At 35.5% G+C, this 21633-nt stretch overlaps 2 protein-coding genes across 6 annotated transcripts; both read right to left on the bottom strand.

Moving 5' to 3' along the window:
• Positions 1-7925: 7925 nt before the first annotated feature.
• Positions 7926-10646, bottom strand: LOC108989071 (serine/threonine-protein kinase-like protein CCR1). Its single transcript, XM_018962548.2, has one exon. It carries the CDS (start codon positions 10467-10469, stop codon positions 8151-8153), a length of 2319 nt encoding a protein of 772 aa, XP_018818093.2. The 5' UTR covers positions 10470-10646; the 3' UTR covers positions 7926-8150.
• Positions 10647-15503: 4857 nt separating this feature from the next.
• LOC108981892 (V-type proton ATPase subunit G1-like) lies at positions 15504-21073 on the bottom strand. 5 transcript variants are annotated; one of them, XM_018953139.2, is made up of 5 exons: positions 20576-20859; positions 17722-17913; positions 16468-16561; positions 16071-16171; positions 15504-15912 (listed from the first exon to the last, which is right to left on the bottom strand). In XM_018953139.2, the coding sequence occupies exons 3-5, from the start codon at positions 16553-16555 to the stop codon at positions 15769-15771; spliced, it is 333 nt and encodes a 110-aa protein (XP_018808684.1). In that variant the 5' UTR covers positions 16556-16561; positions 17722-17913; positions 20576-20859; the 3' UTR covers positions 15504-15768. The 5 variants fall into 5 exon arrangements, with proteins under 5 accessions (XP_018808684.1, XP_018808687.1, XP_018808688.1 ...); XM_018953142.2 differs by lacking the exon at positions 20576-20859 and adding an exon at positions 21024-21073 and having other exon boundaries at positions 15597-15912; XM_018953143.2 differs by having other exon boundaries at positions 15610-15912; positions 16468-16575; positions 20576-20844.
• Positions 21074-21633: the final 560 nt, after the last annotated feature.

Here is a 21633-nt window from a genome sequence, read left to right as displayed (position 1 = left end):
TAAAATTTATGAGCATCTACATCATAACCATACGGGTGTTCAACGTATGTCCAACTTACTTCCAACAAAAAAAATTGGATTTCTTATTTAGTCCCATTTGATCCATTTTCAATTGATTCTATTATTTTGTTTGAAGAAAAAATTCTACTCAACAGTCTTGAATCACACATCTGTTTTTTTTTTTTTTTTTTTTAACAAATGTGTGGTGTAAAGCTTTGAATAAAATAACTCTTATATGAATCATATGGATGAAAAATAGTTTTTCCAGATATGATCCCATAGTTCCCTAACATGAACACTTATCAAACTCATCATTATAAAAGGTAAAAACTAAAAACTGCCCAAAGACCCTTAAATAATTCCTCTTTGATATAGACCGCCCATGACTGCTGCTTATTCCTCTACAGGAAAACATCAATTTCAAAACTTATCCACACATTTTAGCCAACATAACCCCACACATTTAAGCAAACTTTATCTTTTTTGTTTGAACAGAAACCTCCATTTTATATTTCATCAAAAGTTAACTATTACACAATTTGTCCGGCAATACAAAAATATATATTCCCAAATGCCCTTTTTCTATCCAAATCTTCTATTCCCTTCGATCTAATTGGTTTGAGGAGTGAGATAAGATAAAAATTTTATTAATAGTAGTAAGATAATTTGTGAATAGTAATGAGATTGTTTGAGTTGAATATTTTTTAGGTTTTGAAAAAGGAGAGAAAAAAATTGAATAAAAAATATTATAAAGTTAAAATATTGTAAGAATGTAGTTTTATAATATTATTTTGTTTGGAAATTTGAAAAAATTAGAATTATTTTTTATTTGAAAATTTGAAAAAGTTGTCATGATTAATTTGAAAAAAAAAATTGTAATTATTAGTTTGAAAATTTTATATTTGAATTATATTTGGGAATAAGATGGAATGAGAAGAAATAAGATTATACAAGAATTTTATGTCTCATCTGAGGCCCCAAACAAGATCTAATTAGTGTGTGAGCTACTTTGTTACTCTCTCTATAAGTATGTTGTATTTTTCAATCCTGTCTATTGTATAAAATCTGTTTTATATCTTCAACTATCTGTCCATTTCATTCCCAGCTGCTTCTTGAGCTATGTACAGATTTAATCACTACCAATGTATCTCCTTCAAATATGGTCTTTGTCTAGTTCAACTCAACACATAACTTTAGAGCCCTCCACAAAGCATGTAATTCTGCAAGAGTTGGGTTATTGATACCTTCTATTACCTTGCATAGGGATACCAACATTTCTCCCTCTTCATCCCTCACCATTACTCTCATACCCATTCTCTTCTTTTTTTAATCCATAGCCGCATCCCAGTTTATTTTCACAAAACCAACTTCTGGCATTTTCAAACTAGCCTTTCATCTTTCCACTGTCCTGCCATTTCTCTCTGTACTACTATCAACCTGCTCTTGTTTGAACTCTGAGAGGTTTTCTTGAGCTTGTATAAACAACTCAATAGGCCCTTTGAATCTACCCTCAAACACATAAGTATTACTTCTCAGCCAAATATTTATCATAACTGTTGCCACGACATCTAACTCTTTACTTTCTAACTTTTCCGCCATCAATTGCCACAGACAAAGGAAATCCCCTTCATCTTGATGCCACTTCTGTATAGGACTGGGAATTCTCAACTCACATATCTGCAGCTGCACTACAATTCCATAATACATGATAGACAGACTCCTCTTCCAGACCACACATTGGACAAAGTGAGTTTTCCACCACCTTTCTTCTAGCTAAATTTTGTCTTGTATGCGCTATTACTCACTGCTTTCCACATAAACATCTTCACAACCTCTGGTGTGTTTAAATTCCACAAACTCCTCCAACCACCCTTTCTAACCTTAGAAATGGACCCCCTTTTTCCCCTTCTCTTTCTGCACATCTCAAGGTGGTATGCACTTCTCACACTATAGATCCCATCTTTTGTAAAAGCCCAAATCCTTTTATCTTGAAAATTAGCTTGACTAATAGGAAGACCACACACAATTTCTACTTCGTCTCCCAACAAAGTGTCCCTTACCAGCTTGTAATTCCACATACCATTCTCAATCAATTCTTTCATTTTTGCATCTACATTAAGATTCTTAATTGGAGATTGAATGCTTAATAAAGATGGCTTAGGAATTTACTTTTCTTCCCAAATACTAATATGCTCACCATTCTCAACCCTCCAAACTAACCCCTCCTTCAGCAGCTCTAAAGAACCCCACAAACTTCTCCAAATTTTTAAAGGCCCACCACCAAACTTGGCCTTTAAAATCTCAGTATGTCTTAAATATTTTTCCTGTAGTACCTTTGCTGCAACTAAATTAGGCATGGTAAGCACTCTCCAACATTTTTTAGCAAGTAGAGCTTGGGTGAAGTTTTTCGAGCTCTCTGAATCCCAGGCCTCCATCAGACTTTGCCATCTCCAATTTTGTCTAGCTCTTCCACTGGATCCTTCTATCATTTTGTTTAAAATCCCACCAGAATCTGCTCATCAAAGCTATTATCTCCTTACATAACCTTTTAGGAAGTTTAAAGACATTCATATAGTATGTAGGGACTGCTTGTATGACTGCATTCAACAACACTTCCTTCCCCGAGGGAGAGAGGAACTGGTTTTTCCACTTATTTATCTTATTCCACACTCTATCCTTTATCCATCTAAATGTATTATATTGAGACCTCCCCACCATTATTGGCATCCCCAAATACTTCTTACAATTATTTTGCATCCCTACTCCAACATCCTTAACTATTTTAATTCTCTCATATTTCTGAGTATTGGAACTGAAAAACAGGGAAGTCTTATGTCTATTTAAGCTCTGCCCCGAGGCTTGTTCATACAACTCAAGCACACTCTTGATCCTCTTCCATTCCTGCTAGTTAGCTTGTCCAAAGACAATGCAGTCATCTGCAAAGAGCAGGTGAGTGATTTTTGTACCCCTTCTAGTCATTGACACCCATTTTAAATCCCTTATAGCTTCACCTGGTTAATCAAAGTACTCAACCCCTCTACATAAATAAGGAACAGCTATGGAGACAAAAGATCTCCCTATCTCAAACCCCTTGTTGGTAGGATTATAGCTCCTGGTTTCCATTCACCAAAATTGCATACGATACAGATGACACACACTGCATTATCAACTCCACCCATCTATCCCCAAAACCCATCTTCACCATCACTACCTTCAAATACACCCACTCTAATCTATCATATGCTTTAGAGATATCGATTTTTAAAGCCATACTCCCTCTTTTGCCCTTCTACCTCGTTTTCATAGAGTGTAAAATTTCATAAACAGCTATAATGTTGTCAGTGATGAGTCTCCTAGGGATGAAAGCACTCTGATTCTTGAAGATGAATTCATTGAGCACCAATTTCAGTCTATTAACTAGAGTCTTAGCAATAATTTTGTACAGCATTTTGCGTAAACTAATTGGCCTATAATCTTCCATTGTTTTAGGCTTATTAACTTTGGGTATCAATACAACAAATGTATGATTAATAGAGTTCAACATACCTCCACCTCTAAGAAAATTAAGAGCAACATCACACACATCCTCTCCCATAATATTCCAATATGTTTGATAAAAGCAGACCCAATAGACATTTGACCCTGGAGACTTCAAAGGGCCAATTTGGTGTAGAGCATCTTCCACTTTCTCTTTAGTAAACTCTTTCTGTAGTGCTTCATTCATAGCCCTTGTCACTCTAGGTTCCATAGATTGCAGGCAGGTTTCAATAACTGTTGTCAATGGTGCAACTATTCTAAATACTTCTAAGTAGTGATTATTAAAAGCCTCTGCTATGACTTCTTTATCCTCCCACAATTGGGTTTGAGCATCCATCGCTGCTTGAATCTAATTTCTCTTCCTCTGGGTTGCACGGGCATGAAAAAACTTAGTATTCTTATCACCCAGTCTATACCAATTCCTCTAAGCCCTCTGCCTCTATTTAACATCTTCTTGCACCAACATCACCCCTACCTCCTTCTGCAACTCTCTCATTTCCTCAACATTTTCTGGTCCTTTATTATCTTGCAGCTTCTTGATCTTCACAATCAATCTCTCTCTCTCTCTCTCTCTCTCTCTCTCTCTCTCTCTATATATATATATATATATTACTATCTTTATTTTTAGCCCACTTCTTCAAGGTCCCACTGCAATAATGTAACAATTGTTGAACCTTTCTCATAGGATCAGTATTGGACTCCTCACCTGACCAACCTCCCCTCACTACTAATTCACACTCTTCATCTTTCAACCAGTTGGCTTTGAAATTAAATTTCTTTGCTCCACTCACATTTCTGCTAGAAACTTCCACAATGGATAGCAAAATTGTTCTGTGGTCAGAACTTCTAGAAGTGAGTCCCTCTGCCTTCACATCTTTAAACTTTTCTCTCCATATCTAATTTGCAACACACCTATCAAGTTTCTCCTTAGAGAAAGTATGATCAATGTGTTTGTTACTCCATATAAAGGGACTCCCCACAAATCCCAGATCAGACAAGTTATTTTCCTATAATGCTTCTAAACTACCCGATCAACCTTTCCTCACACTGTCTTCCTCGTTCTTTCTCTAATTGGAGCAGTATTTCATTAAAGTCTCAAGCCACACACCAAGCCTCCCCATTTTTAGGCCTCAATGTGGACAACAACTCCCGAGACAACAAAAGTAGAAGATGCAAATGGTCATGGCAAATGAGCTTTCAACCCACAATTTAAACTGCACCTTGTGGGCAAGATGCTTTGAAGGGGAGGAAAATGTCATAAGTCTACTAATAAGTATATGCCATCGACTAGAGGTGTAATGGGTCCAGTTCCGTCTGGTTTTTAACATATTTTGGAACTGCACCGATATAAACCGATTTTAAAAATCTAAGAATCGATACAAATCAATTCATCATCGATACTGGAACTTACGATTTTTTTCGATTTTGGCCCGATTCAATTTGGTTTAACCAGTCTTTCAGTTTTTTTTTTTTTCACCCATTACTAATGTCTAATTTAATTCTATACTAGACTTAAACTATAGTATCTAATTACATATTATTATACTAGTGTCTATGTTATTTCTATACTTGATTATTTTTTGTAGTAATACTATAATGTTTACATATACTTAATTATTAGTCTATTTATGTTATAGTATAAGTAAATTATTTTATAATAATTAACACATGCTAGTATAGTATTGAATTTACCTATAGTCTATATAAGTTCTAGACTTTTTATATGAGTACATATGATCTAATGTGTAAAAATATATTTATCAAAAATAATATATATTATAATTATTATAGAAAAAATGTATTTATCCTTGATTTATATATCAAAAGTAAGTTTATATTAATAACTTAATATTAATATTCATTTTTAAGATTAATATTTCATGGTATATTAATTAGCATATAATATATATAATATAAAAAATTATATAAAAAAATATTGAATATATTATGTAAAAAATTAAAATATCTATATATTTCGATTCGGTTTGGTCTAAACCGGTTTTCAAAATATGAAAATCAGGATCAAACCATCTTAGATTTGGTTTCGGTTCTTAAGAATCAAAGACAAATCAAACCAGTTAAGAACTTAACCAAACCCACCGGTTCGGTCAGATCGACCGGTTTTCCGATTTTTTTTTCATCCCTATTATCGACTATGGAGAAATAGTTGTGATATGGGTCTATGGGCCTTGTAGTGGTCATTGGGCTTATTAGTTGGATTGTGGCCTAATATTTGTTTTGGCCCAAGGTCTTTTTATTTGTTTGTAGCTGCTCATGGCCTGAGAGCGATGAAGGGTCTGAGAGTATTTGTATTGCCAGGGAAATTTGTAACCGCATATGAATGGAATAGAATTTTCCCATTTTGTCTCTTCTATCATCTCCTCCTCTCAAAGAGATCGATTTCTCTATGATTTCCTTTTACAATTGGGTGTGTTACATATCATGAACCTAACTGTGAATGGTGGCTTTGTGACGATCCAATAACAAGGATATACAATGTGGTGAGCTATGTTAGATCACCCAGTAAGGATATTAATTAGCCAACCATTTGATTCTCACTCTGCTTTGCATAGCTCCACCACCTCTCCCCCAACTGGAACTATATATATATATATATATATATATATATATTTGAATACAGATAAGTTAAAGAATTCAAGCATCCAATGGTACATTTCATCATATAAAAGGCGTCCAATATCATGCGGCCTAATACAACAAAGAGTAGCAGTGATCCATAATATATAAACTAATCTCACAAAAACAAAAACTTTATAGGTATCCCAGTATGCATGCTTTGTGCAAAGCTGAGTCCTTGCCATCCTAAATGAAGAAATTCATGAGTCTAACTATTTCAGAAAATTGGTTCTACAAAATATGATTGTTTATTCTTTATAGTCCAAGACCTTGTCTGCAGGTAATACGAGATTATTCCTCAACACCCTCACTCACGTGTAGGTCAGTATTTTTTTCTGATCCTTGTCACGGGATAAGTAGTGTGGGTCTTCATTCGTCCTGTGACAGACTCTGATATCATGAAGAAATTCATGGATCTAACTATCTCATAAAATTGGTTCTACAAGAGATGATTATTCATTCCTAATAAACATGTCCAGAACCTTGTCTATAGGTAATGTGAGATTATTCTTCAACACTAAAAGAAATTTAAAAAAGAAATAGCCCCATTGCTAAGTTCTGTGTCATAATTATTGGAGGAAATGGTAAGATAATGAATGGCCTATAGTTGTGGCCAAAAACAAATACATCAACGATAAAAGACCTTGAATAGGTGCTCCAAAAGGACGAAAAGACTAAAAAAAAATAATAATCTTGAAAAGTCGTTCATCTTATTGTGTTGATGTGACATTGTCGAATTTATTATATTATAACATAAGAGCTAATTTAATGGTTGGTGAATGAAATAAATATTCATTCTTTATCATAACCTTCCAGAAATTTATTTCCTTTCAAGATAACAGCAACTAAAGTGGAATCCTTTCTACTCTTTTAACATCAGCTGCATGAATGAGTATTAAAAGTCATAGCCTTTAATTTCTCAAGCCCAATAGTGATGAAGGGGATTCCTCCCCTCCACCCAGCTAGTTTTAACAATCTCATGGATTCTATAGCCTCCATGGACACATCCTTGACAGAGGCTAATGACAGACAGAATCATGCGCCAAGGAATATGATGCTAAAAGACAGTACATTCATTGGTAGCCTATCAAGAGTCCCACCAATTGAATGGTGACATGTGACCTAAAGAATGTACTCTAACCAACGTCTCTATATATACCAAAGCAAGCATTTTCAAAGAAAACCTTCCCTCACTCAACTATTGACTTTACAATGAAAGGACACCTCCATGAACTCCAAAGGGGTCACTCTACTTCCTCTCTTGCATGTTATTTTCTCTTGAAATTCAAATATTCAGTGTTCGAGATTGGACTAGAGGACCAACTGAACCATGAGTACAAAAAATCAAAACTAATAGGACAATGACAATGATTCTGCTGATAGTCTAAAATCAAAGCAATACTGCACTATAAAAATTGCACTATGATGCCGGTTGATAAACTGGGACTGAGCCCTGAATAAGCATTCATGAAGATTTGAAGTGATCAGGAAATGCTTTTCATTATAGAACTCCAAGATTATCCCCAAATCTTATATTTGCAAGTTGGGGGGGAGGATACACCTCTCCACTGATATGACACAGAACTTAATTTGAGAAAGAATTTGATCTCATACTTCTCTGGCAAATTAAATCTTGTTATGCCAACAGTACGAAGGGTGTGTGTCGTCTTCCACACTGGTTTGCAAGTAGGACTCTAAAAATAATAGCTTTCACATGTTTACATGAAAGAAGAATATTGTCGAGTGAACTTGCATAGAATAGAAAAAAATGTAAAATGGTGTAACAATTGCATCTTCTTTGCTTTGTAGTGACAAAGGGAAATAAGCACAATGGAGAAAAAGACTAATGTGGAAGCAACCCCATGTAAAAGAAGCTCTTAAGAAATGTACAATTGCATAACAGCAGTACTCACTGAAGCTGAAGTCACATACATAGAGATCAATTCTAGTTTGTGCAAAACTTGAAGGACTCAGTACTACAAGGTGAATCCATCTTTGACAATTTGCTCCAGCCAAGATGCCAAATCTGACATGGAAGGACGCTCACTAGGATTTTCCCTCACGGCGAGCTCAGCCATGTCAGCGAGTTTAAGCAGAGACTCAACATTTCTTGGAAGCGTCACATACCGATCAAATATGGCAGCTGCTCTGCCATGTCTAATTAAGGGCACAGCCCACTCGACTATACTTGGAGGTGTGCTGTCCCTGTCATATGCTTTCCTTCCGCTGAGAACTTCTAGCAGTACAATCCCAAAGTTGTAAACATCACTTCCTAAATCTCCACGGAGATCCTTATCATTTGAGGTGATAAGCCCAAAGTCCGAAATCCTGGCCCCCCATTCTGAATCTAAAAGAATGTTTGAAGTCTTGACATCCCGGTGGGAATTTGGAGGCACAAGTTCCTTGTGCAGGTACTCAAGTCCCTTTGCAGCTTGCATTAAAATCTTCAAACGGAGACTCCAATTCAGAGGAGAGAGCCCACCATGGAGATGGTCATGAAGTGTCCCATGTGGCATATACTCGTATACGAGCAGCCTCTCTCCCATCTCTGAACAATATCCTAACAAGTTCACAATATTACAATGCCGGATTTTGCAAAGTATTTCCAATTCCATGTCAAAGTCACGGTTGTTTGAGTGAATTATTGTGGCAGCATTTGCCCTCTTGACCGCAACTTGACGCCCATCTGCTAGAACAGCTTTATAAACAAAACCATAACTTCCCCTGCCTAGCTCATTAAACTCCTTGAACCCATTAGTTGCATCTTTTAGCTCTGAGAGCCGGAAAACTTGAGCCATCCCTGGATAGGGAACCACAGGAAGAGGCTGTGAATCATCAATAGCGTCAGTTTCGAATTCTGGTTTGCCCATGCAAGATTTAAATTGTCGTTTTGTTCCCTCTTCTTTCCGGGTGGCAATCACGCGGGGAAGAAGACACAAGCCAACTGATATGAATAACAAACCTGAAACAGAAGACCCAATGATGAGCACTAATTTACGCAAGTGATGCCAATCTTTTTGCTGCATCCCACGAGATGATTGAAGTTGGCAAATATCCCAACAAGAGCTATTCTGGCAAAGAGAGCAAGCAGTACATACTCTGTCAGCATTCTCAGTACATGAACTAGACAAGAAGAAACCCTCAGAACAATTCGATGCACAAGGTGAACAAATCATTAGATCTTTCCGAACACATAAGCTTGTCAAGTCGAGCTCATTAAGAACGCTTGCATTGTAAGCAAATTTCCCTTCACTACAAGGACCGGGAGTACAAAGACCTGGACTGCACAATTCCAATGGAGGATCATGATCAAGGGGCGAGGGGGAATTAACAAACCAGCAATCTAGAACCAAATCATCCTCTCTAATACCACAAGTAAGGAAATCAGACGAAGCTATTGTCATAAACCCAGAACCCTTTGGCACCGAAGACGAATTAAAGATTCCCCAACACTCCACCCCATGATTGTCACCACGAATACCGCAAAAATGGTTAGCACCAGCAGTCAAAGACACAAACTGGATCCCGACGGGAGGAGAAACATGTGAATCGTTATCAGCCCAACATTTCACCTCATTAGACATTTCCAAAATCCCACAAAGAGAACGTCTCCCTGAAGCTAAGAGTAGGAAATTCTCCGATACACCAGAAATGCCCACACTTGCTGAGTTTGGCCCCCAACAAACAATCCCTCCTTCTCTAACCCCACCACAACTGAATCCTTCACCGGAAACAACTTTGTTAAAAACAAGGCTGCTAATAGACTGGTCGTAGAACAGGGTACTCTGTTTAGAAGTCAAACTATTATTGGTGTTTTTCACAATTTCCCAACAGTCAACTGTACCCGAATCGTGAACAGAGTAATAAGAGCCCCTAATAGCACAAACATGATTCTTGCCCGCGGCTATATGCGAATAAGCAGTGGTTCGATATACCGCGGGTACGAGATCTATACCTGAACTGGTTGGGCTCCAACAATACACTTGTGAAGTGTTAGCTAAAATGCCACATAGATAACCTTCACCACCGGATAGAGCTGCCATTGCGGGAATGCTGTTGAAGTAGGGAGAGGTTGAAGACGATGATGGTGATGAAAAAGAACCGTTCTTTCCCCAACAAATAACGTTCTGCTTGCCGCTGGCGTCAATGGCGCAAAAGAAACCACCGTCGCCGAATGAGGCGGAGATGGGTCCCATTGATCCGAACCCAGATGCAGTAATGGAGCAAAGAAGCAGAAGAAGTGGGAAAAGGGGTAGAGATTGAGAAAGCCCAGAAAGGGTGGGAAGAATTTGCATGGTTGGAGGAGGTTTTGATGGTGGGTTTGGATCGGTGTTATCATGAACTGGAGTGAATGTGATGATGCTTGGTGTTTGAGCCGTTGTTTGCTGAATCTAGAGCTGGAATGATGATGGTGACGAAGATAGAACGTGGGCGTTGCCATTTTTACAGTTGCGTTTGGACAGTCAGAATCTGGAAGTACTGGAGTAATAACTGTGGAACTCTATTAAATACATATTTGGTTTCTTGCCTTACTTTACACTTTAATGAATGCTATCCTCTGTAAGAGCATTGGCATTGGCTTCATCAAAGTCATCTTCAAAATTTGATGAAAATTACATATTTTGCATAAAATCTAAGACTTCCTTAGCCAAAACTCCACATTAGATTAGTCATTTGATTCATCAAAATAATAATATAATATTATTTTTTTAATAATATTATTTTTTAATTTTTTGGAACTACACTAACCATATGTTAATTAATAATTTAATTTATATTTAAATTATTGTTTCCCAACTAATTTTTTTCCTCAACTTAATTATCCAACAAATACATTTTTTTAATTAATTTTTTCTTGAAATAGAAAATCAGTTAGAAAAATTATTAATTCTTATTCAAATAGAAATTTAAAATATATAAAAAAAAATCATTCGGTTACACTTTACTCCAATGACAAATGGGAGGAAGAGTGTCAAGTCATTTTGCTCCAATGGCATTCAACTTGCAAGATTAAAACACAATAAAAAATACATTTGCTTGATGAATAGTAACACTTCAAATTTGAAGGATACTATGAATTTACTGTAGCTCACAACTTCCCATCTATCCTTTTGATGAATCCAATGCAGCTAGATTTTGATCAAATTCATCAAATTTTACATTTGGCTAGGCTTTTGATGAAGCCAATGCCAATGCTCTAAGAGCCACCATTTCATCATCTCCATCAAATTTATTTCATATTTCAATTATTTGGATCATAACTATATAAGATATATCAAATAATAAATAATTTTTAATAACAAAAATTCAAATTCAAATGAAAATTTCTCTTTAATTATATTATAATTCAGTAAAATTTTTTTTATAAGTAAGTGTGGATAACGCACATAACAAAACGCTTATACGACATGATTTGATATGAAAAATAATATGTTCTAAGCATCCACTTATAAATAGAAGAACTCATTGGTCTAATAATATTTATTTATTTTCTTTTAAAACACCTAATTTCCATTATAAAACATAAATGAATAAAGAAATGAGACCTCGTACTTGATAAGTAGATTTGGGTAAAAGATGGTAATTTTGTAGCTTTTGTGAGATCTTTATTCCCAAAGTCAAAATCATGGTTAATACATTCCACTTTCAATAAGATATTGTTTTTTTAATCAATCAGAAATTGGACCAATGGGCAATTAGAATTGCTAAGAAAGTGGATTGTGCATTTGTAAAAGCCAACTGAGTGTCTATTCACAAAAAATAAGAAGTAATGAAGAATGATCTGTCAAAGATCTCAAATAGATTAGTAAAAGAAATTAATAATGGGTTAGGTTTTGGACCTCACCTTGACTTTGAATGGACAGTGCAGTGTTTTTAATCCCATGTACTTTTTATATGCCCATTAAAGTATTGATAGTGGCCCACTTGCATGCAGATAGTTCCTACGTTCGTCCATTAATTAACTAATATTATTATGTATAGTTATAAAATATATAAATGTCATATAATCATTTAAAAATAAATAAAATTTATTATTAAAAAATTAATTTTTTTTATGTAGATCTCGTATTTATTTATTTTTTTTAAAATGACTGCACGACACTTACATACTCACGATTATAAATATTATTTCTCTTAATTAACTAATCGAGATGTCTCTAATTTTTATTTAAATTTAGAATTTTAAAATAAGAGAAAAGTAATCAGACAGAGTAAGCTCTATAAATATTGTTGTCTATAAAGATTCTTCAAAAAATTCTATAATTTGAACTAAACACCTTCTATAATTCGGAGAGAGATAGATTTAGCATGCTGACCTCACAAACATTAGATGTTATATTAAATGCTGCCCACAAAAAATTAAATACGAAAATATCCACTTGTTGTGTCTACCTCTCTTCGAGTTATAAAAAGTGTTTAGAGCATAAAATTATAAAAGATCTTGAATTTTTGAATTATTCAAGTTAAAATATTTGAAATCACATAAATAAATACCAGATAATTTTAGATTTTAGAAGTTTTGACACTTCATTTTCTTTCTTTATATCATATATATTTACTACTACAATTTCTAATAAAGTAATGTCACATTGAAAAATTAAAAATCAAAATTATATTATAAATAAAATTAATAACAGAAAGATTTTCAATGAAATATTTTCAAACTTGCAATTGTAATTTTTTTAAGTAAGAAGGGAAAAAAAAAAAGTATTTTATGTTAAGTGGCTTAATTTACGGTGATTCAGTTAGAGAGTCCTAGAAATTCGAAACCGGCGAATGCATGCATGGATGGCATCACGTGGCTGACTCTGGAGCTGTCTCTCTGCACTTTCGGCCTTTTGTTTTTCTGAATGATTGAGTCGATGACCCTGGTCAAGATCACCACAAGGCAAGTCTTTTTTGCTCTCTCTGTTCTCAGTCAAAACCTGAGCTTATTGGGACCGCCCTAATCTTCCCAAAGCCAAAAAAATCTATAGTCTGTTTGTGCATAAAAAATGGTGGGTCCTTTTGCAAGATACGATTGAAGAGAAAGTTAAGAATCCAAATCCAGTGTATCTTAACGTAAAACTTAAATGCATGTATGTTTAATGATTGAGTCCAACTCCACCCTCCTGTGTTCATTACATGTCTATTGCATGAGCAATCATGCAAATCTTTTACTAAATTTGAAGTCCTCCTTTCGGTTTTGTTAACGAGAAATACTTTAATTACAAAGAGATTTCATATCTTATAAAATAAATACACAAACTAACGTGGCTTGATATGATTTAATTACAAAGTAAACACATAGAAGTAAAGCACTTATCTTGTTACAAGATATGCACATTTTCGGATAAAAAGTAATGGTTCCTGTCTCTCTGTATCACATCATCTTGTTCATCGTATTTTGTTCGGACAGTTGGTAAGATTTTGGCTTCATTGACCTTTATATGGATGCACACGCGAATCAAAGTTGCAGAAAACCTGATCCAGCTGTTTAAAAATACAGAAAACTCAAGTATTAGATATGGGTTCCTTGTTCTAAGGTCCCCTTTCCAGATTTGGAGTGTCTCGAGACACGTGATGGGAAACAAGTTGGGAGAGTTCATGAATTATTAACTATTATGAATAGGTTATTACATCGAAGCATATCAATTTTTTAAATAAAAATTTGATATTATTTATATTGAAATATAATAAATAGAGATTTATTAGTTTGGATACGGAGGTGAGATCTCATCTCATCTAATTTTAATTAATAATGTCACTACTATTTACAAATTATCTTAACTCATCTTACTATTTAAATGAGTCTTTAGTCTTATTTAGATTTCTATACAAAATATAATAAACAATTCAACTTTTTCAAATTTTAAAACAATAATAATATTAAAAAATAATATTATAATAATATTTTATTCAATTTTTACTTTTATCTAAAATCATTTCATCTTATTTTACTATCTAAATGAGGTCTTAAATGTCCTAAAATAAGAAATATTAAAATGATGAAATTTCAATAATTTGATTAAACAAAAAAGTTTATACTCTTTTATGTAGACAATGTTATCCTAATTTGAAGCCACCAGCCATGTCTCCTCTCTCCAACATATATGAACAGCCAGATCCAGAACACAAGGGAAATTTTTGAGGGAGTACACTGCAATGGGGAGCCTCTAATGGCAAGAGATAATGATGTTGTTCGCCAGCCGGGCCCACACCTTTAAACGACACTCTTCTTGCACGTGAGCTGTCGTGGATGAAGATTCAGCTTGAAACCAACCTTGGATAGTTGGATTTTCCTTGTTTCCACCATCTCCACGACAGAACACACACACACGCGTATATATATATATATATTTATATAAATATATATATATATATATATATTCATTTTGGTTTGGATGTATTTAGAAACAGTGCGGTACACACCAGCTTCCTGACGTGCCAAGCATGTTTACTTTGGCGTTTTTGTTTAAAGCAATAGATAGCGATATAGATGATGAGAGGGCAAGCAGAGAGTCACAGTAAGTCTTGCATTGCACTGCCCTGGCTGTTACTAAAGTTCTAAATATGGGCATTTCTCTGCTTTAACAGTTGCACTCTCAATTTCACCAATAAACCAGATCTCATGAACAATATGTTATATAACCCATTTTATGGCTAAATGGCTAAATCCCTCATGTGATAGGAACTTAGGTTCTTGAAACGAGTTTTCATAGAGTTTAAGTTCTCTATCCATTGACTTGATTTTAACTTTTTTAAATGAATTTTCGAATTGAATATGAGTTTAAGGGATTTCATTTCCGAGGATTCATATCACCATGCATGAGAACAATTCTAGCTGTTCTGAACAGTTTTGTTGGCAGCTTATTAGGGTTGGGTCGATAGCTAAATTAGTGCAAAAAGATTATAGACGGCAGGTTCCATGGATTGGCATATTCTAGCACCCTCTAGGCCATTGTGCGTGATCAAACACAGTGAATTGCATTGTTTCTCCCTATCTGATAAGAGTACAATCATGTGGGCAACTTTGCTGATGCTTAGGGGACAGACGCAGAAATTGAACATGTCCACCAAGAGTAGTACGACACAAAGCAGGTGGAGCAAGGAAGAAGGAACTCGTTGTTGTCCATAATGGGTTTGGTCAAATCATATGTGCAGTGTTAGGCTAAATCGGGAGTAGGTAACACTCCCTGTACGTAACCATCATATAGGTCCATAAGAAATAGGAAACGGTGCCTATGTGATTTTTTGGTGTTCTGATGACATGTTCATCCAGCCCAAACTGGCGTGCCACATTTGACATTTAACAGCCCTGGGAGAGAGTTGGGAGTGGAAGCCATTCAAAGACGTACAGATGTGTTTGACAGCACTTTATGTACATATAGAGGAAAGTTATATACAGTCATAAAATGCATAAATACTGTACAGTCATTTTGAAAAAGAGTGAAGTCTATTATTAAAAAATTAATTTCTTTTCACGTAGATCTTATATTTATTCACTTTTTTCAAAACGACAGGATTCAGGAATCCTACCCACAAACACAGTAAAACCAGTAAACAATTAACAAGATTTAGGAGTTTGCAATATCACCTTTACCACCTACAGACCTATTTTTTCACAGTTGTTACATGCTTCAGAAGCATTTTAACAACGTCTTGTGATATCCTTGAAGCTTCTAATTTCAAGTGATAAATCTTCGCCTCTGTCTCTTGCTCGAGCCGCTTAACATTTGCACCTGAATCTCCACTGCTCTGTTTGATAGAGAAAGTGGGGGAGAGATATGAGGAAAAACAACAGGGTTTATAAGTAGAAGTAGCTGACACTATAATAAGCACGCTAAAGTCTTCAGTTCCTGCCAAGGATCTTGATCGTGTTAAAAATATGAATAAGTTTCAATAAAACATCATACCTGTGCAACTTTCCCCTGGAACTCAAGCTCCGTTTGGGACCTATATTCAGCTCTCTCCTTTTCAGCCTCTTCTTGGGCTTGTTTTAGTCTAGCCGTTTTTGCTAACAGCATAAAAATAAAGTCCCAAAGCAATCAGGAATCTATCTTCGGAAATACGTGGCTGATTTTGAATAAGACAAGTATTTCTTACATGTGAAAGCAAATAACCATGAGGAAAAGACAGTTCACCCAACAGAAAAGTTCTTGCTTTTTTAGGTAAAAAATTAAGTATTATGTAAAGATCAAACTTATGTACAGGTGTATATAAATAAAACTTGATAATAAAGATATGCCCACGGAACAAGACATGGATAACATCAAAGAGTGCATATATCTAGATAAAGAATTGCAAGATTACCACTTTTGGCAGAGTTGACTATGTGTTGAGCTTCTTGTTCTGCAGTCAGCAACTGTTGAATTCCACCTTGAACCCTATTGGTTGCCATGCTTTCCTAAAAACAATACACTACTCTAAGAATCAGATTGACAGATGGGAACAAGCACCAAAAAATAAATAAAATATCTCACCAATAGCACGCAACTCACTTTACAACTCCAAACTACTAACAGTTCTGTAATTTGCACCCTATAGTCCAAAACATGACAATATCCACTCCAAACTACCAAATTAAGGCAATTTGCATCATTGGTTAAGATCTGACCCTCAACATATTTTTTATCCATCTTAATGGTCAAATCTTAACCAATGGTGCACATTGTCAAGATTTGGTACTTCAGCGCACAAATTCGTTAAATTTGGTAGTTTAGGATGTAAACTGAGTGACAATTCAAGGATACAAAATGTAATTTTCCCATAAACAAGTTACTTATCAAAAAAAAAAATTTTCCCATAAACAAGTTGCTGCCAAGTGTATCAACCCAACTGGTTATTAAATCAACGAGAGATGGACTCTTGTCATGAAAATTCACCAGTGCCAAATATATGGTGAAAAGAGAATAGTTTATAGTGTCTACATTATCAGAAAATGCATAGAAATCAACCACACAAAAAGAAATAAAGGAAACTGAAGGCATGGGGGCAAACTTATAAAAAGAATCTCAAAATCCACTTGGCTTAGAGCATGGGGGAAAACTTAGGTTGGTGTGAATTTTGTTGGGGAATGGAACTTCAAAACCAAATGCCAAACTGAGGAAACTGAAGGCATGGGGGCAAAATTATAAACAGTATCTCAAAATCCAACTGGCTTAGAGCATGGGGGCTGTAACATACGGGTCTAAATTTAGGGTTTAAAACTAGTATTTTATTTATTTATTTATTGGTATTTTATTTTCTTTATATTTATTTATTTATTTTAGATTTTTGTGATAACAAATAGATCGTTTTAGTGATTCCTTTCCTTTTAAAACTTCGAATATTCTATCCACTTAGTCCCCGTGCTAGTTTCGGTTTCTAGAGTATGTGATCAACTCCAATTCAAACTCTTCAAACCCTCTCAAAAACTGTATCCACGAAAGAGTCGGTTCCTAAAGTTTAGGCAATTTCAAATTTCAGCCAATCTCCTAAGAGTTCACGTCGTCTACTCCTATCGCCTATAAGAAACTCACTAAACCTCTGTGATGCACACCTCAAAATACCAGAGAAACAACTTACTTTTCCGCTTAAGCCTTTGCTGCCCAGTCATCACCGACCACCCTCGGACGTCGGAGCCCTACCCTCGGCGCCAGAAAACGCCGGCCTTCTCAACCCCGTTGAACCCACCCCCTCAGGGATCCCCTAGTCACGTCGCCGATCACTCCCAGCCCCCAGAGCCGCCGTCGCACACTGCTCTCCCTCGGTAACGCGCTACAAGTTGGAAATCAGGAAGCAGCGCTAAGAGGTAAATAGTATGATCATATTAATAAATGCGTATGGTGAATATTATTATTATGTATAAAAATGTGATGTGCTTATGATTGTTAACTACGCTACACTAAGAGGCAAATCAAGGTTAGTTTACTTTTCGATCTTGATGAAATATGAGATTATGCTTGAGTGAATGAATTTATTGTTGATTGATTTAATGTTACTAAATTCACATGAAAGCCATGAAATGTTGAAGTAGTAGTTCAAAGTCAAGTATGTCATGTAATAGTCAGATTATGCAAGCCATGTTCATGAAATGCTTAGGTTATATATGCCATGTTTGTGTAATACTTAAACCATATATGCCATGTTCAAGTAGTGCCTGGATCATGTATGCCTTGGAACGTCATAAAACATTCATAGCATGTTATGTAATATCACGATATACTATGCCATTCTAAATCATACAAGAATATGCCATGTACAAAGATATGCCATGCTAAATCATACAAAAATATGCCATGTACAAAGATATGCCATGCTAAATCATACAAGAATATGACATGTACAAGAATATGCCATGCCATGTCATGTTACGCTATACCATGTACAAGATTATGCCACGTTAGAGATGTTCATGAAGCCTAATCAAATCTCATGCATTAAGAAAGATAAGAAATGTAACGGTACCACGGACTCAAGCGTGATTAACCACAAGTTTAGTGAAACACGGACTCAAGCATGTTTCACTCCATAATATTCAAGTTAAATGAAACGCGGACTCAAGCGTGTTTCATTTCATGATATGCAAGTTTAGTGAAACACGGACTCAAGCGTGTTTCACTCCATGTTATGCAAGTTAAGTGAAACACGGATTCAAGCGTGTTTCACTCCATGTTATGCAAGTTAAGTGGAACACGGATTCAAGCGTGTTTCACTCCATGTTATGCAAGTTAAGTGAAACACGGACTCAAGCGTGTTTCACTCCATGTCATGCCAGATAAGTGGAAACACGGACACAAGCGTGTTTCACTTCATGTTAATACAAGATAACCAAGATGTTATGCATTCACAATGACATGTTTTGTTTATATATGCTTCCGCTTATGTTAATAATGAAAATGTGTGCCATGTAAATCTGTGATGATATATGTATGTAAAGTCTTTCAGAAGATCATGTTACGTATTTGATTGTAATTCATGAAGTTGTATGTACGTTCTGAAGGGTATCCTAGAAATGAATTGTATGTTAGGCAAGGACTATATTTTACGATACGATGTACTACTTACTGAGTATTCAACTCATTATTTTTGTGTGTTTCTTGTTTTCTTCCATGTCTGATTCTCGCAGATGATGTCTATGACGATGAAGAGCTGGATGGCTAGGAATAGATCTAGTACCAAGACTTAGGAATGAATAAGTGATTTTATCACCAGAATTAGATTTCTTTTATGTCATGCATAGGATTAGTTTATGTTTCTTTAAATTTCGTTCAGTTTCCAAAACAATCATGTTCAATTCAGTTTTAGCGTTTTGATGAATTTCAATAAATGAGGTAATTCAGGATATGAATCTCTTTACCGGGCATTATGTTTTAAATGTTGGTAATATCTCTATCCTACGGGAAGGGGGTGTTACAGGGGCAAACTTAGGGTGTTGGTTTCGCATTGCACCATCAGATCATCAAAAACAGATTAAGACTGATCAGCATGGTGTAGCACAAATGATTTAGTTGGCATCTGCAATTCCATGAACACCCCCAACCAAAAAGGAGAATGCCACAGGAAAAACAATATTAAAACAAGTGCCCACAAGATACAAGTTCTAGTGAGAAAATATTCTACATGAACCTGAACAAATCCATTCGATTATATCATCTTTGAAGTATATTTCCATATCTCGGTACAAACCTAGAGAATGGAGAACCAAAACCTCTTCAACCAAAATCAGAAAAAGCATTATGCCACGGACTTCAAGGTAATTCTACAAGCATCCACTATAAAGTTATAACATTACTAACAGCTCAAAATCTGCAAAGAGACTATTATTCTAACAAGTTAAGGACAACACTAAATACATTGATGGAGAATTCTGCACATTATATATATATATCCGTTTGAATTTGTAAAGCAAATCACAGACTATATTAATTTACTGAAATATAACCGATACACACAAATATAACATATTGAGCTCGTGAAATGATCAATCTGATGAACATTACAGATACTCACAACGGAAAATTCAATAGTTTCAGATCAATCAAATTATTTAAAACCTAGAAAAAGAAAGACCATAAACAACCACACTAATGACTGCTTGGTGACAGAAAATAAAAAACACAACTCAAATTCAAAAAACCAGACTCAATGAAAACAACAGATTTTAAGCAAATTGTTTGAGGCAGGTCTCTACATTGCTGCTTCAACCACGATCATCTATCGGGCTAAATGAGCATAGATCAGATCACCTAGGAAGTCCAAGAAATGGGCATAAAACTTGGGCAAGAGAGGGCATATATGACGGAATGGACAGAAATGAAACGAAAAAAGAAAGGGTATAAATCTACGAAATCCGTTCGATAAAAAGCTAAATAAACGCTGCATCTCAAGTTTCAAAATAAAGTCATGAACTGCACATTCCGTAGTTGAGATTTCATACCTGCGTTTGGATCTCCGAGCTATGGATTGTCTCCAAGTTTGAAAAAGAATAAAGGGTTTTCGTACGCTTCTCCAAGTAAAATGATATGTTTTTAGGTAGGGTGCGGGCTTATATCTAGATTTTTTTTTTTTTTTTTCCTTATAGAGCTGATAAAAAATTCCAAAATCTGACTCCAAATCCAGTTTTGCTCCAACTCCGCTCTTGTGCCACTCCGGAGTCCGGAGCCGAAGTTTTTTCCTCCAAAAAGTTTGAGTCGGACCGACTCTGACTCTAAATACAACTCTGATGTCGTATATATGTTATAAATATATATATATATATATATTTTTATACATTCATCATATATATTTTATATAACTATAACCTATAAAATTAGTTAAATTCAATAATAGTATGAGCTAATTATTATAAAAATACTTATACTATAATATAAAAAGATCAAACATACCCTAATAGCATTCGCAGCCGGCTCTCTATGCCTCTCTTCTCACCAACAGTTTTTGGTAAAACCTCAAATGCACCCTTCATCTAGCACCCCAAAATGGAAAAGTCTTTTTACAGACGTTTTTGCGCACCGAAGTGCACCGATAAGCTGACATGGAGTTTTTCTTTAATAAAACGGTTCGTTTCATTTCACTTCTCCGTGTTTCGTCTCCTCTCTCTCTCCCTCTCTCCATACTCTGATTTGAATGTCTTGATTGAAGCGCTGGCGGTGAAGCTACTAAGAAGAACTAGTTTAGTTTTTCACTTTGTGCTTGTTGCAACTGAGACACTACCAAGAAGATCTAAGCGCTGGCTGATCTCCAATCCCAGCTCAAACTCCTCTCAGGCAGCCACTCAACCCAGTTGGTGCGAAGAAGACGGAAATGCTTTCCTTTCGCGAGACAGAGGTCTCTATCTTGCAAAAGTTCCTCCTTTTTTGTCAAATCTCGACTCTTAAAGCCCAGAAATCAACCCCCAAGAGACCATAAAAGATCTCAGTATATAATCCCCTCCCCAAGCTTACCGATCTGCTTGTCCTATTACAAATCCCTTCCCCAAGTAGACCATAAAAGACA

This window comes from Juglans regia, chromosome 3, assembly GCF_001411555.2.
Source record: "Juglans regia cultivar Chandler chromosome 3, Walnut 2.0, whole genome shotgun sequence".
In the NCBI taxonomy this organism is placed as follows: Eukaryota; Viridiplantae; Streptophyta; class Magnoliopsida; order Fagales; family Juglandaceae; genus Juglans; species Juglans regia.
This window is presented reverse-complemented; position numbering and strand designations above follow the sequence as displayed.